Raw genomic sequence first — 13946 nt, 5'->3', positions numbered from 1 at the left:
AATTTTTGAGCTGACTTCCTAAAATGAACAGAGTTAGAAGGCTCAAAATTAGCCCAAGTAACTTTTAGGCCCTTTTTCCCTTTCCTATGGCAGTGGTCAGTCAAGAAAAGTGTTCTTCCTCACCACCGAAGTCTGCAAGACAGGCTTCAGAGCAGACGTCTTAGGGTAGAATGTGTTTCCCCACCCAGTTCTTTAATTCTAAAGCCAACCACCCTCACATGAGCAAGGGCCGTAACAATCTCAGTCAGACTTCAAGGCCTACAAATTCACAACAGCCATGGGAAAGGAAGTAGTGAGGAACTACCTTGGGTATTCTGTACCGCAAAGGATTTATCTCTTCATAATGTCTGCTCTGCAATCTGTGTATAGCACAGAATTTAAATGTGAATTCAGGAGTACCAGAGTCTGAAGTCCCACTAGATTTATGCATAGCCCTATTTCCGAGACACAGATAGCACCAGTACACTTCTTTGTAAGGGCCAGCACAACGTATCAGCACGTATCGCCCATTTCAACCACTGGTATATAAGCTTTTATAAATTAACTACTTTCCTACATACCAATGACCAGGACTCTAAATATTGTACCAATACAAAATGTTTAAGATATTAAAGACTTAGAGTTAATATAATATGAATGGTTTTAAAAAAATACCAGTTTTTTAATCTGTCACGGGCTTCCAACTGGGCTCCCACCTCAAAGTTGATCCCTCTTCTATTCGGAGGATGTTTTGTCATTTTGTAATAGCAACACTGCTGATTTTATTCCCCTGAAAAATGCAATTAAATATCAATCACTAATCAAGACATACACAAAATAAGCTTATGCACCATAATCCCCAAAAGCTAGATATTAAGGGACGTCTGTATTTTTGTTTGCAGAAAGTAATGGGGGCAATTATCTCTTAAACAAGGGTTCCCAAGTGACAGTGTGCAGAATCATTCCAAAAACGTGTTCAAAATGGTAGCTACTGGACCATGAAAGATTGAAGCTGAACCTCTGTCCACCGGTCCAAGTTCCAGGTCAGTTAAGAACTCTGCAATCCAGTATTTATTTACAACTGAAATAGAAGTCTCATGATTTTCTCTCCCCCCTCCCAGTTTTGATGAAAACAAGGAATCCAGTAAACAGGAAGTGGGCAAAAACAAACACAATAACAATCCTTCAACAGCTACCATGTTAGTGAAACACTCAAGAACACTATGTCACCTCATCACTACAAATGCAAGAGAGTTCAAAGACATTAGAAATATGCAGTTTCTTTAATCAATTTTAGAAGATTGCCTATACTGCTTGCATATTTGCATTGCTTTCTTCCCATTTCTCCACCATTTTAACCAGAAAACAGAAAGTCTTCATTAAGACACGCTTCCAACAGATAATATAAAGGTTTAAGAAATCTTGCCAAAGTAGTTTCTCTCAAGGTACATTTAGTGGAAAGCCTGATCAGGAGCTTTGTTTCCCAGATTTTTGTCAGTCATCTCCCACAATTATAAGACACAAATTATGATCCATTCCTGTAGTCTTCAAGCTAACAAGATCCAAAAATACGAATAAGTTTTATTCAGTACTGTCTGCCTTACAGTAAGGCTGTATCTTGAAGATTCAACTAAAGATGTATAAAATGGATGCGAGTTAAATTTAAAAACCTTCTAGTCTCACACTACAAGAATAAGGAGACATGCACTGGCAACAGAAATAAGCAGCAGCGTTTTAGTTCACACAATGCACAAACAGCAATGATATCAACTGAGCTGCATCTATAAAAGGATTAAAATTATTTTATGAAGAACTACTCTAAGTTCAAGAGTGGTTCAGAAATCAAAGATGTTTAGGAAAGTCATAAAGCTTCTATTGCACACAAAAGCTACTCCATCGACTTTTTAAACCAGGCCATTTGCCCAGGGCTGGCCATGGAGGCACCCCCACCACCTTGAGTATCATAACCACATTGCAAAGAAACTTCTCTACCAGAAGATGATCTGCTGTCTTCCTCTAAAGCACTGCTTTTAGACTTATCTTCACTACTGTTAAAGCAGCCTGCAATGGAGAAAAAAAAAAATGCTATTGCCTGTAAGCTCAATTCACACCACAGTGATTCACACCAAAAGAAAAAATAGTTTAGCCACCTAGGATGAGAAACATTTTGCTTTTCTAGAGTATCTGATAACAAACTCTGAGTTCCCCCAGCATGGGCCTGAATCAGTCCAGGAATGACTGTCTTCTAATATGGCTAGAGGTTGGGGCTGGGAGAATTAACCTACCATCTCCATAACTTCTAACTGGGAAAGGAGAGGGGGAAGGAAATTAAGGAAAAGTTAGGATGGTTGGGGTTTTATATTCTGATGAAAAATAAACAGTAGGAATTAAAAAAAAAATCTGGAAATCCAAGAAGCAAGTGCAAAGCTACATTTTCGTTTTTAAACAGTTTATCCACCCACACCTCAAACATCCACTATTTTCTCCACAGATTTACATCATTAAAATATCACCTTCTCACACTAGCAATAGAATACCATGCCTTCAATTGTGGAACAGACACACATTTTGCTTAACACTTGTAGGAGAAATTACAGCTGCAAGATGATTCTTGTCCTAGTAAACTTATTTTTTCTTTTCACTCAGCAGGGACACGCAAAGACAACGTACTCCTAAAAGTACTGGAAGTACATTATTGAAGCTCTCTGCAGTGTCCCCTTCAGTAACAGCTGCAATCCTGAAGAATGGGAGTCATTTCAGCTCACCTAGAGGTTGGAAAAGGAACATACACATCTCCTGACTTCAGTTACAGGATCTCATACAATAGGGCTTCTATAAATGCACATCAATTTTGGTGAGGAAGGCCTTACTATAGTTTCAGTCAAATACTAAAAACCTACAAGTATCACAACTAAAGAGAAATCTGAAAAAAACGGCTGAAGCCATTTAACCATATTTACAGAGGCTGCAGATTCTGTACACTTTACAGCTAGAGTCAGCTGAACACCAGCATTTGTCAGAGCACACACGGGCTGCACCTCACTAACTCGGCCAAGCTTGTTATAAGGCAGCTGAACAGAAAGCTGAAAGAGAGGAGAAACTGTATGAGCAAAAATCTCATATCACTGTCCCCTCCCAAAAAGTCTTCCTTCCTCTCCCCTCCAAGTTATGAAACTTGGGCTGTTTTGGGTTCTCTCTCACATCCCATGACTGGATTTAACTTGATCCAGCAGTCCCTACACTCAGTATGCCTTGCAAAGCAGGCTATCTTTCATTTGCAGCTAATTTCAGGAACAGCTTCCTCAAGCAGATACATACTTCGTAGAACTTTACATGAGATAAATTACTCAGAGGATCTCAACAATTTTACCCTGAAACATACAGCCTTAGAGCAAGACTGAAACCATATGGTATGACCTTCACTGGGAGCCATCACATAGCTCTTCACAAACAAGGACAACAGGCAACACTAAAGCCCATCCACAATTCACAAGAATGACCTCTCCATATGGTCATGGAGAACTTCATTTCTCAGAAAGAAAGCACTGAACACTGGAGAAATCTTTCATATTATCATATAAAGAAAAACCAAGCAGTTATGGCAAACTTTCACTAATAACAGCTTCTATTGTTTTCTCTCTGGAAACTACAGAATCACTGCAGCCTTTTTCAAAACCTTACCTACCTTTGCAAACACTGTTTTCCAAATCACTGGTAAGTATGATTAAACCATTCCCTACATATTATCACACCAAAATCCCTGCCTTTAAATCAGTCCCACTTCCAAACTTAGTACTGCCTGAATTCAGTACTTCATAAGCAGCTCAGAAGAAAGGCAATTCACTCCCACAATTCAGCCTCTTATCTCCTTCATTCTTCAGTGTATCTGTAGCAAACCTAGGGATTTCCCCCCCCAACAAAGCACAACAGAGGAAAAAAAAAGAGGAACTCCATGAAAAAACATAGTTCTCTGGCTTGATAAAGGAGCACAGTAAACTTTAGCAGTTTGCATAAATATAAATTTTCAATGCAAAGTAGTATTGCATTTTATTCCAGATGGTAAGCTTGCTGTCTATTTCCTTTGAGGCATTCTACATCACTGGTGATTCAGTAGGACTACATGGTTAAGTAGGAGAGGTAGTAGGTTAATAAAAAGCCCTGCCAAAACCATGGACTAAAAGCAACTAGCAAGAGATTGTCCTGTGTTCACTGGAGATGCAGCACAGGTGTAACTGAACTGGGATACTAAAGGCAGCCCCAAGATTTGAAATGCAGTTCCCACACAAGCGACAAGACACAAGCTTGTTTTGTTTCCTTCATGTATAGCAGTATAAGCAGTTTCTATACCAAAACAGGTTTACCATTTCCACAAAGCCTAAGCTGACTCTGCCACTGACTCCAGCACCAGACAGCGTTCCAAAACTGCTAGCATATTTGCCCATTTTGAAACTGCCAAGGACTAAGTCCAATCACATTTTGCACTTAAGGTTTTTATTGCTCTGCAATAATTAGTTTTGACCTTTTACTTATACCATCTGCATATATGACATCAAGCCTTGCATCTTCATCAGTGGTAAAACGATGAAAGCCTCACCCAGTTCACCCCCTACAATATGCATGCCCCCATCAGGAATGGTCAATCCAGAGAAGTCCATGGTCCCCACCACAATCAGAAGACCTTGCAAGTGGATGACCACAGCCATGCTGTGCTGAAACCACACACCTGCAGATGAGAAAAGGTAATGGCTATATCAGACTGCAAAACAGTATTTACAGACACTATTTATATTATACAATCCTAATGGCATCTTATGAAGACTAAGTACAAGTTTCACAAACATTTAAACACCACTTTTAAAAATTGTTCTGGCGCTGACTTGGGAAGCTGATTACAACAGACTTCTATTGCCTGCAGACAAAAAAGTCTGCCTGCCCAATTTTGCCTACAGCAACGTGGCTACCATGAAGTATGCCTCACTGTATTTTACTCTATATATAAAAACAGAAATAAAAGCCCACACCTGTTGAAGTATTAACCCAGAAACAGTTTCTGTACTAGCTATTCATCTAAGGATCCCTATGCTCCTGCCTCATGTTTTGGTTATGCATACCATTTCATAGCAAGATGAGTAAGTTTTAGGATACAGAAGTAAATTTCAGAAGATGTCCTTAGCACCAGTATTTCAAAACACAATGCCTCAGATCTTCAGTCAAGTTTTTTTTAAATGCAACAGGAGCAGAAACAGGAAAGATTTGAACTGGACATGAAGACCATTAGACATTTCAACAAAATCCAAGGAATACTGCATCACCTCCCTTTTTCTACCCAAAAGACAGATTTCAAATGAGACATTGGACTACATGCAGTGCTTATTTGCACCATGTAGGATCCTTAACTAGATCTTAATGAGCACTCACTTCTTGCTTTAAAAGTTTCCCAGATTCAAATCAACAACTACACAGGCAAACTCTTCGACTGAGCAACATAACACTGAAATTGGATCTGAACTGATACCTACAATTTCCATAACAAGGATATCGTATAGTTAATTCCTCAACACTGAAACATTCCCTCAAAGCGTAAAACTTAGTATTTTACTTCAGACTCCTATTTTTCCTCTAGTTTATACAAGTAGACTAATAAAACTGACAGCAGTAAAAATCTGGATTTGCTCTCCTCTTCAGGCAGAAACTAAGACTTACGCGAAGTACTCAGTGACAGTAAGTGAAAAGGTAAGTTACCCTCCCCAGATCAAGATCCTCACATTCTCCCTAAGATTACAGGACATCGAAAACGTGATTTTCATCCTCTCAACAACATCCCATGTAACTGTGCTGTCAATTCAAATTGGTGGTGAGACTGGACAGACCAACATGAAAGCAGAAATTATGAACATGGGCAATTCAACAGAACAGAAAAAATATTTTTCTATAATAAAACCTATTTGAATTACCAAGTGCAATTAAAGAAATAAATACTCATTACTGAAAAGAATTCTTTTCAATCATTTGATCAGCTCTCATTTAGCTGTTCTGGTTTCCCCTCTTTTTTCCTGTAACACACTAAAGGTAAAAGACACACACTCTTAAACACTGGACAAGCAAAAAGATTTGGGAAAAGCGTTTAACTCACATGAAATAAAGCAGGTTTTTCCTAAATAAAATAACATCCAAGAAAATCTACTTTAATGAAACTGCCATTTCTTGGTCCAACTGAAAATGTGCAGCCTTTGTTCTTTGTTTTAAGAATGTAAGGATTTAATTTAGAGAAATATTAACCACAGTGCCTCCGCAAGAATTGAGAAAAACCTGAATTTTAAAGCAAAAATTCAAAAGCTTAGAGTAAAGCTACAATTAACAAAACCAAGGATCCACGCTTATACTCACCAAGAAGAAACTTGTTGCTTATACGGCTGCAAACATTCCAAACACTGTTGTATATAACTACAGGGAAGAAAAAACATAAGTCATGTGAATTCTGAGACTAAAAGTAGTTTAGAGTTCAAAAAAATATTTTCTCTAGAGCTAACGATATCCCAATCATACAATAACACCTCTAGAACATCAATTTAACCTGAAAAGATTTCAATACACAGGGTCAGCAGGCTGCTGTGATCCAAATTAGAGAGAAACTTAGAGATCTTTACAGACACACAGACACTCCCTCTGCATATCCACAACAGATTTCTCCATCTTTTATTTATCCTTTGCCAAACAGAAGCCACCAGTAACTTTATCGTTACTCCTGCTTTGATGCACCAGATATTTCAGAACAACTCCATGAACTAAGCAAGTGGACAGTGTAACTACCAAACCTTGTATATGCAAGTAACTCAAAATTCAAGGTACTGTCTGCAGACATTTAAAGAATAGATCACTGACATGTTAAATCTACCCTATAGGCCAAGCTGCACTTACAGGAAATTACAGCCTACAGTCAGTTTTATCTTGTACATTGAGAATGTATGATTCTAGGTGAAATGACAGCCTAAAGGTCTAGCACAGATGATCATAATGAGTTCACCATCTCTTCCAATGGATTGCTAAATATGAAAACAAGAGTTCCTACGTTGGGTGTCCCTGCCCTCCTTTATCTCATTTGCCTTTTCCCCGCCCCCCCTTCTCTTTCCCTTTCTCTGTTATTCCAAGTTGCAGAAATTCTTAACTGCTCTCCCCACTTTTCTATCTAACTGCTATTTGGCAGATAAGACTTTTAAGCAAATGTGTCTGAAACATTCAAAGATACTTAAATGCAACCAATCTGCCCCAAATCTAACACCCTCTTTTCCTCCCAGGAGTTAATGAGAACTACTACTGAGAAACCTCCACAAATATCATTGCATCAATTATACTCCTATCGGCCACACAGGCTGTCAGGACAGTAGCTAAAAAAAAAAAAAAAGAGAAAGCTTCAATTCTGAAAGACCAAGTATGAGAAGCAGCCCATAAACAAAATCAAAACTGCCAAATCTGAGTCAAAGGGTCAAAATGCCCAAGTGTTCTAGATTTGGAAGTACATCAAAATTCTTTTGTAAAACAATTACAGCGGACTGGGATTCGCACAACCAAAGTCACCACTTCCGATGTAACATACAATTCCTACTCATATTGGTGGATTTCTGCTGCAATACTGTGGTCGTTAACAAACTTCAACAAGTCATCTTTCAGTACAGGTTATTTTAAAAAACAAACCAAAACCCTAGGTCAGATACAAGCCTTCAACAAGCTCAAATTACAGAAATACTCTTATTTAACAGGCATGGCTTTTCAAGATATATCATGGTAAGACTGATGCTTTCCGAATATTTAAAAATACCTTTCAAACCATTCAGAGAGACAGAAAAAAATGCTTCTTGCATTTAGAAATAATTCCAACTGACACAAAAAAAGCAGCTTAACAAATCAGGGAAAAAAAACGTTACATGGAACACTTTTTTCACTTAAAAAGCTTCTAGCAACTTAAGACTCTAAACATCTCTATGGTTTTAGCTCTTCTTAGCTAAGAAACAATAAATTTAGTGTGAAGGATATTTTAAGGTGCAAATTAATATATCAGACAGCAAGAATTCTCTCAAGGAAATTAAGAGTTCAAATGTTTAACAGCTAAAAGACCTGCAGATGGCTCAAGCAAGCTGTGTTCTTTCTTATGGAAGCACAATCTCCAAGTCATGACAGTTCACCACGTCAATCCATGCACGTCTAGCCATGTGAACAAACATGAGCCAGGATGACCAAATGCAGCCCTCTCCTATTAACGAAGATATCCTCAGTTGAATAAACTACGTTCATCACATGGCAGAGGGATCTGTGTTTTGGTCATACGAGAAATAAACTAAAAGAATTTCTCCCAAACAGTTTCTTCATCCATAAATCCAATTCATGTCAATACATGCAAGGCTTCTCCAAACTGCAGGAGTGGCAGAAACAAGCTACAGCCATTTGAATTGTTCCGAGAAGCCTAATTCAGCCCGCAGATTGGGCATCCCAATGCAATCTCTCCTGTTTTTCTACCTGAACTGAAGCTGTATAAAACCACTTCACGATGCTGAATGCACCGAGTGTAATTGCCCTCAAAAACACACTTTTGCCCTGCCTAATGTGTACCTATGGGCTCACAGTGCCTTTGTCAAATAAAAATGAAATCAGGAAAAGGAAAAAAGTGGACTGATTCTCATTGCCATTCTATACTCCCTCAGAAGCAAAAACAACAAAAAACCCACAGAACTCCTTGGACAAACTTACTTACAGTGAGACTATATTTAAATATTTGGTTTAGGGTGGCGTTGCAGCAGCCTAATGTTGAACCTATTGAACAACCCTGGGCAAGGTGCTAACTGTTGGAGAGTGGCTTTGCACGATAGATGAGGAAAGGAACCGCACGTGGGCTCAAGAACTCCTATGACAATTCCACAATTTTGCAAAGACCACACGTTTCTTCTTAAAAGAACATACCTTTAAGAAACAGGCAGGGTCCAAGAACACGACTTCCATTTGCCTATGTATTGTCTGTTTGGTTACAACACCTAGATTACCAAGTCTAATACCATTTTGCACTCGATACTAATGTTTTAAAGTCAGTACAAACATTAAAGTATTAAGTGGCTCTGAAGTGCTACCTACATCCCTTCTGAAAACAATACCTTGATATTCTAGAGAAGTTCACATTTGAGATACAAATTTCATACTTATGAAATGTGTATGTGTTGGTCAGTAAGCTGACCAATTAATTCCTCAGCTTTGACCAGATGTCCTGCCCCCAGCTTTGAGGTTGCTCTGGGTGTTCCAGCACTTACAGCAGATTGTTGAACCTAAGATTTTTCTTATCAGTGAGTATCAACATGTATTTTAGCTATCAGAAGAAAAGATTATGACCAAAAATGGAAGAAGCCAGTAGGAAAGCACAAAAATGATCTGGTAACAGTACCTGCAGCAGTAACTGGACTTGGACTTCTGACTCTTAGAAGAAGTCTACCTGTAAAAACATCCATAAAAAAATATCTGAGAAACATTTTCCACAGATGATTTATAGCACCTGCAATATTGGCCACTGAAAATCCCATAGGGCACTGTTTCCAACCAGTCAGTATATAGTGTTCTGACACTTAGACGTGGCATTCTGTTTCATTATTCAATTGCTTCCTGACTGGACAGGACCAAATTTACCTACTTGTTCATAAAGAAGAGGATATTTTCATGACAGTCAAATAAAGGGAAATCTTGCAACTTACACTTTGATGAAAAATTATGTCTTCATTTAAGATAATGCATTAAACAGACAAAACATTTGTGTATGTGCCACACTGTAAGAAGGATGCAGCCCCTCCGTTTTATTACAAGAAGGAAAGAAAGGGGTGCACTTCAAAGCTGCTTGTAGACCTGTCCCCCAGCTCAGAGATGAAAGGACAGCGGGGGGGGATGGGGAGGGGGGCGGGAAATCAGTGCGTCTTTTTGCAAGACCGATCACAGCAATACTGAGAAGACAGAGATGCAATCTAGGCAAAGGAATGATATAAATACAGGGGATCACATAACAAAAAATCCATTAGCAACTTGCATCATAGTGAAGAAGCAATTAAAGTCCGGTATACTTGCAACCTCTGCTACGCTAACAGAAGCCTTTAAGCTTTAAGCCTTCAGCTTTAAGACTAAAAACCCTAACTCAAACCCTATCAATGGCACTGTCTCTGTGCCACTGATGCACAGGTCTAGGCTAAGGATGCTTAGTTCTACATCTGAGTATCTAGTGCTCAAGAGGCATTCAAGATAGTTTCCTGACTCAAGCACTCTGTGGAACAGGAGGATATTCTCCATTTCCTCGGGAAAGAACTGCTGAGTGTAAGTAGCAGAGAAAGAAGTCCATTTTGAAACTAGTATTTTAACATCAGCAACAAGATCAGGAAAGCTCTTTGGTGCTAACCTCATACTGGAAAAAAAAAAAACCCAACCCCACACTATGCAGTAGTGCTTCCCCTCTTTCTTTTAATACAGGCTACCTAGCTAAAGACGCAGATGGAGACAGTTATATCTCTTTTTAACCGATTTCATAAACCTACCTGAAATGGAGTTCTTAAAAAAAAAAATAAGGCAGACTGCAGCTGGCTGTACTGAAACAAGGCTGGCCGAAAGTTCTCAAGCCCAGTAAAACCACACAAAGGCATGTCAACCAACTAACAAGCCTCAAAAAGAAGCAATTATATTGCAACATGCATTATTTTCTGCCACACACATCCATAGTCAGTCAGCATGGACCCATGACACACCTGTACACACATGATCACTTAAGTCTGGTGCTTGCATCCACAAAAAAACCTGAATTTGAAATTTACAGGCCATGTAGCTATTGGCATTTTGAGAGCAAGGACAAAACAAGAGCTCCAAGTCACTATTTCTTACCTGAAAAAAGTCTTTTCCTACAGGAAGCAGAAGTAGTCAAAATGAACCTGTAGGCAAGCAAGGAACAGAAGTATGAAGATGATAAGGAACAAATTGAAGCAAAAAAGAAAGCAGCCTTATTCAACTGTTGAATTAACTATTACAAGCACTTCACAAGACTTCTCAGTATGACGCACCATTAAGTCCAAAGTATATCCAACTTTTTCTTTAATGTTAAAAAAAAAAACCACTGCACCCACGCAATTAGGCAACCATGAAGAACGCAGTTTAAATACTGATGACAACCACTTGTAGGGTTGAACAATAAATCCTCCCCCCGCGTACATTCTTTAGCTCAGCTCACAACACTGTTGCACAAGTGCTCACATCTGCGCAGGACAGTGCCATATGGGCAGAAGTGAGGAGACAAGTGGCAGGACAGCTTTCCTACAGCAACAGTGTCAGCTCCTGTCAAGGTTTGACAAATTACAGCTACAGACAATACCTAGCTTCTAGAAACGCAGTTATAACTACAATATGCAGTTACAGAGAATTTATCATACTCTACAATTAAATTAGGGATTGCACCCTCCTTTCCTGACCAAGGGGGAGAATTTAGATCAATATCATTGCCTAGGTTATTAGGAACTGCAAGAGCAAAAGAAAGCGCTTCAGAGAACTTATCCAATTAAAGGTAAGAATTAATTACATGCTTCTTACGTTTCAGTCAAGGCAGCACTGCTATGAGCAATTACTACCCTAGCCTCATTCCCAGCTTGACCTTAATTAATTACTCTGGATTACAGGCAAGCAGATTTTACTCTCAGACTGCTCAAGTAAAATTTTATTTCCATTCAGGAGACATCAACAAAGTTACCAGCAAGAATGTAAACTGAAGTATTCCACAAGCTGACTTAGGTCAAATAATGAGTATTCATCTAAGCCAGCTTCAATTTCAGACAAAAATTAATTTCACACAAAAATTAAAGAGAAAATTATACTACGAGTGATCTTTGTTGCAAGTCTTCTCACCTGGCTTTTTTTGGAAACTGGTCCTGTGAAAGGATCCTTGTTCATATAAGTGAACCCAGGTCAAAAGCATTTTTGTTATAGAGATGCTTAGTTACAAGGTTCTATATAGATACCTACAAAAGGTTACTTCAAGTCATTAGCATTGTATTTAACATCTGGTTTTACTCTCCTACTGCATACAATACCAAATTCTGTACACAGAAAGACGACATTTATTTTATCCAGCTTAGACTCTCTCTCGATCTATTCAAATATCTCTCCCGATCTATTTTCAAGCGTTTAGGCTACAACAATAGCCTGGGATCACGGAGACATCACTGGTACCAGGAAGATTTTCAGTAAGTAAAGGAGATATAACTGTTTCCCAAAATTGTACTAACAACCTGCTTCAATAAACCAAGCCCTGCTATGGCTACAGTTACAATAATCCATTTTGGGGGCAATAAGCCATGTCTGAGCCTAGGCACGTCAGGAAAAAGAATATGGTGCCTCCCAATTTCATCTATTAAACAGACATGAGATGAAGCAGGTTAGTGCAAGGATCCACCGTTATTTCTGTTTCTTAAAAACACTTTGAAGGTACAAAATGCAGCTACCTGCCCCACGCGAAGGTCCTCCCTGCTTCGTCCGCCGGCGGAGCCCCCCCGGGACGAGCCACGCCGGGACCGGCCCCGCACCGCTTCCTCCCGCGCCGAAGGGGCGAGGCGCCGACAACGGCACCACGCCGCCGCACCCGCCGGGCGCGCAACTCCCGCGCCCTGCCGCTCACCCGCAGCTCGGGGCCCGCCAGGCGCCGCTCCCGCCCGCTCCCGGGCTGCGCGACCCCCGGGCCCGCCAGGCGCCGCCCGCAACCGCCCAGCCCCAGCTGCCGCCGGCGGAGCCCCCGCGCTCCGGCCCCGGCTCGGGCTCCGGCCCCGCCGCCGCCGCAAGGTCACTCCGCCACCCGCGTCGGCCGGGCCCTCGGCGCCTGCGCTCGGCCCGCACATACTCACCTGCCCGCGCCGGCCGCGCAGCTCCGCGGGCCGCCGGACGCGGGCGGAGGCGCGGCGAGAGGGAGGGAGGAAGGAAGGGAGGGAGGAAGGAAGGAAGGAAGGAAGGGAGCGAGGGAGGGAGCGGGCGAGGGACGGCCCGGGCCCCCCAGCCTCAGCGTGCCAGGCCGCGGCGAGGCGGAAGCGGCCCCCGCTCGGCGCCCCGGGCCCCCGGGAGGCACCGCCCGCCCCAGCCCGGCCCGGCCCTTTGTGCGCGGGGACGCGTGCCAGCCGCGCCGCGCCCGGCCTCCCTCCCTTCCCTTCCCCTCCCCTCCCCTCGCCTCGCCTTCCCTCCTCGCCTCGCCACGCCACGCGACGCCGCGGGCCCGCAGCGCGGGCCAGGGCAGGCGGCCCGGCCCGGCCCAGCCCGGCCCGGCCGGGCGCCGCCGCGCTCTTACCGAGGGATCTGTACGGGAAAAAGGGTTAGAACGGAGCCGAACCGCCCCGGGCCCCGCTCCGCGCCGAGGCCAGCGCCACCGACCGCGCAGCGCCACAAAATGGCCGCCTCGATGCGGCGCCGCCAGGGAGGGGGCGGGGCCCAGAGGGAGGGGCGGGGCCGGGGAGCCCCTCCCTCTCGCGTCCAGGGCACGTGGGCGGGGGGCGCGCTCGCCCCACGTGGCGGCGGAGGTCGCGCGCGCTGGGCGCGCGAGGCGGGGGCGGGAGCCGCCACCTCCGGGCCGAGGGCGCTGAGGGAGCGCGGCCTGAGGTGGCCCCGGCCGTCCCGTCACCTCCACGGGAACGGCACCTTCCTGTGGCGCCCTCCCAGCCTTGGGCCGCCTCAGAGGGAAGACCCCGTTCCCCTGCCGCAGCTGCAGCTTGGGCCCCAATGGCACCCCAGCTCTCGGGTAAAACACCCCTCGGGTGCCCGGTCCTGTGTGCTGGAGGCCATGGAGAGTCCTGCTGGGCAACGCCCCTGGAAAAAATCCACAGTGCCGGGTGGAGCACTGTGCGGGCAGGAGCGTGAGGCATTTCAGGGTGGTGGGCGTCCATGCAAGGGTGAAATACAGGCAAAAAAGAGCAGTCTGACACTTTTGG

The 13946-nt window shown here is 42.9% G+C and overlaps 1 protein-coding gene across 4 annotated transcripts in view; it reads right to left on the bottom strand.

The window, feature by feature from the left end:
* Positions 1-13435, bottom strand: part of PHF20 (PHD finger protein 20) — a 71845-nt gene extending 58410 nt beyond the window's left edge. The window contains exons 1-7 of one of the 4 annotated variants that reach the window (XM_075166180.1): positions 13310-13435; positions 10873-10919; positions 9404-9451; positions 6367-6423; positions 4574-4702; positions 1972-2040; positions 655-769 (exon numbers count right to left, since the gene is read on the bottom strand). In XM_075166180.1, coding sequence (XP_075022281.1) covers positions 655-737 — 83 coding nt within the window. In that variant the 5' untranslated portion in view covers positions 738-769; positions 1972-2040; positions 4574-4702; ... (2 more) ...; positions 10873-10919; positions 13310-13435. Of the gene's footprint in view, positions 1-654; positions 770-1971; positions 2041-4498; positions 4703-6366; positions 6459-9403; positions 9452-10872; positions 10920-13309 lie in introns of those variants that run through there. The other 3 variants (XM_075166179.1, XM_075166183.1, XM_075166181.1) reach the window with 3 other exon arrangements.
* Positions 13436-13946: the final 511 nt, after the last annotated feature.

This window comes from Calonectris borealis, chromosome 17 (genome assembly GCF_964195595.1).
Source record: "Calonectris borealis chromosome 17, bCalBor7.hap1.2, whole genome shotgun sequence".
NCBI lineage: Eukaryota > Metazoa > Chordata > Aves > Procellariiformes > Procellariidae > Calonectris > Calonectris borealis.
The sequence above is the reverse complement of the archived record's forward strand: the minus strand, read 5'-3'. Positions and strand labels throughout refer to the sequence as shown.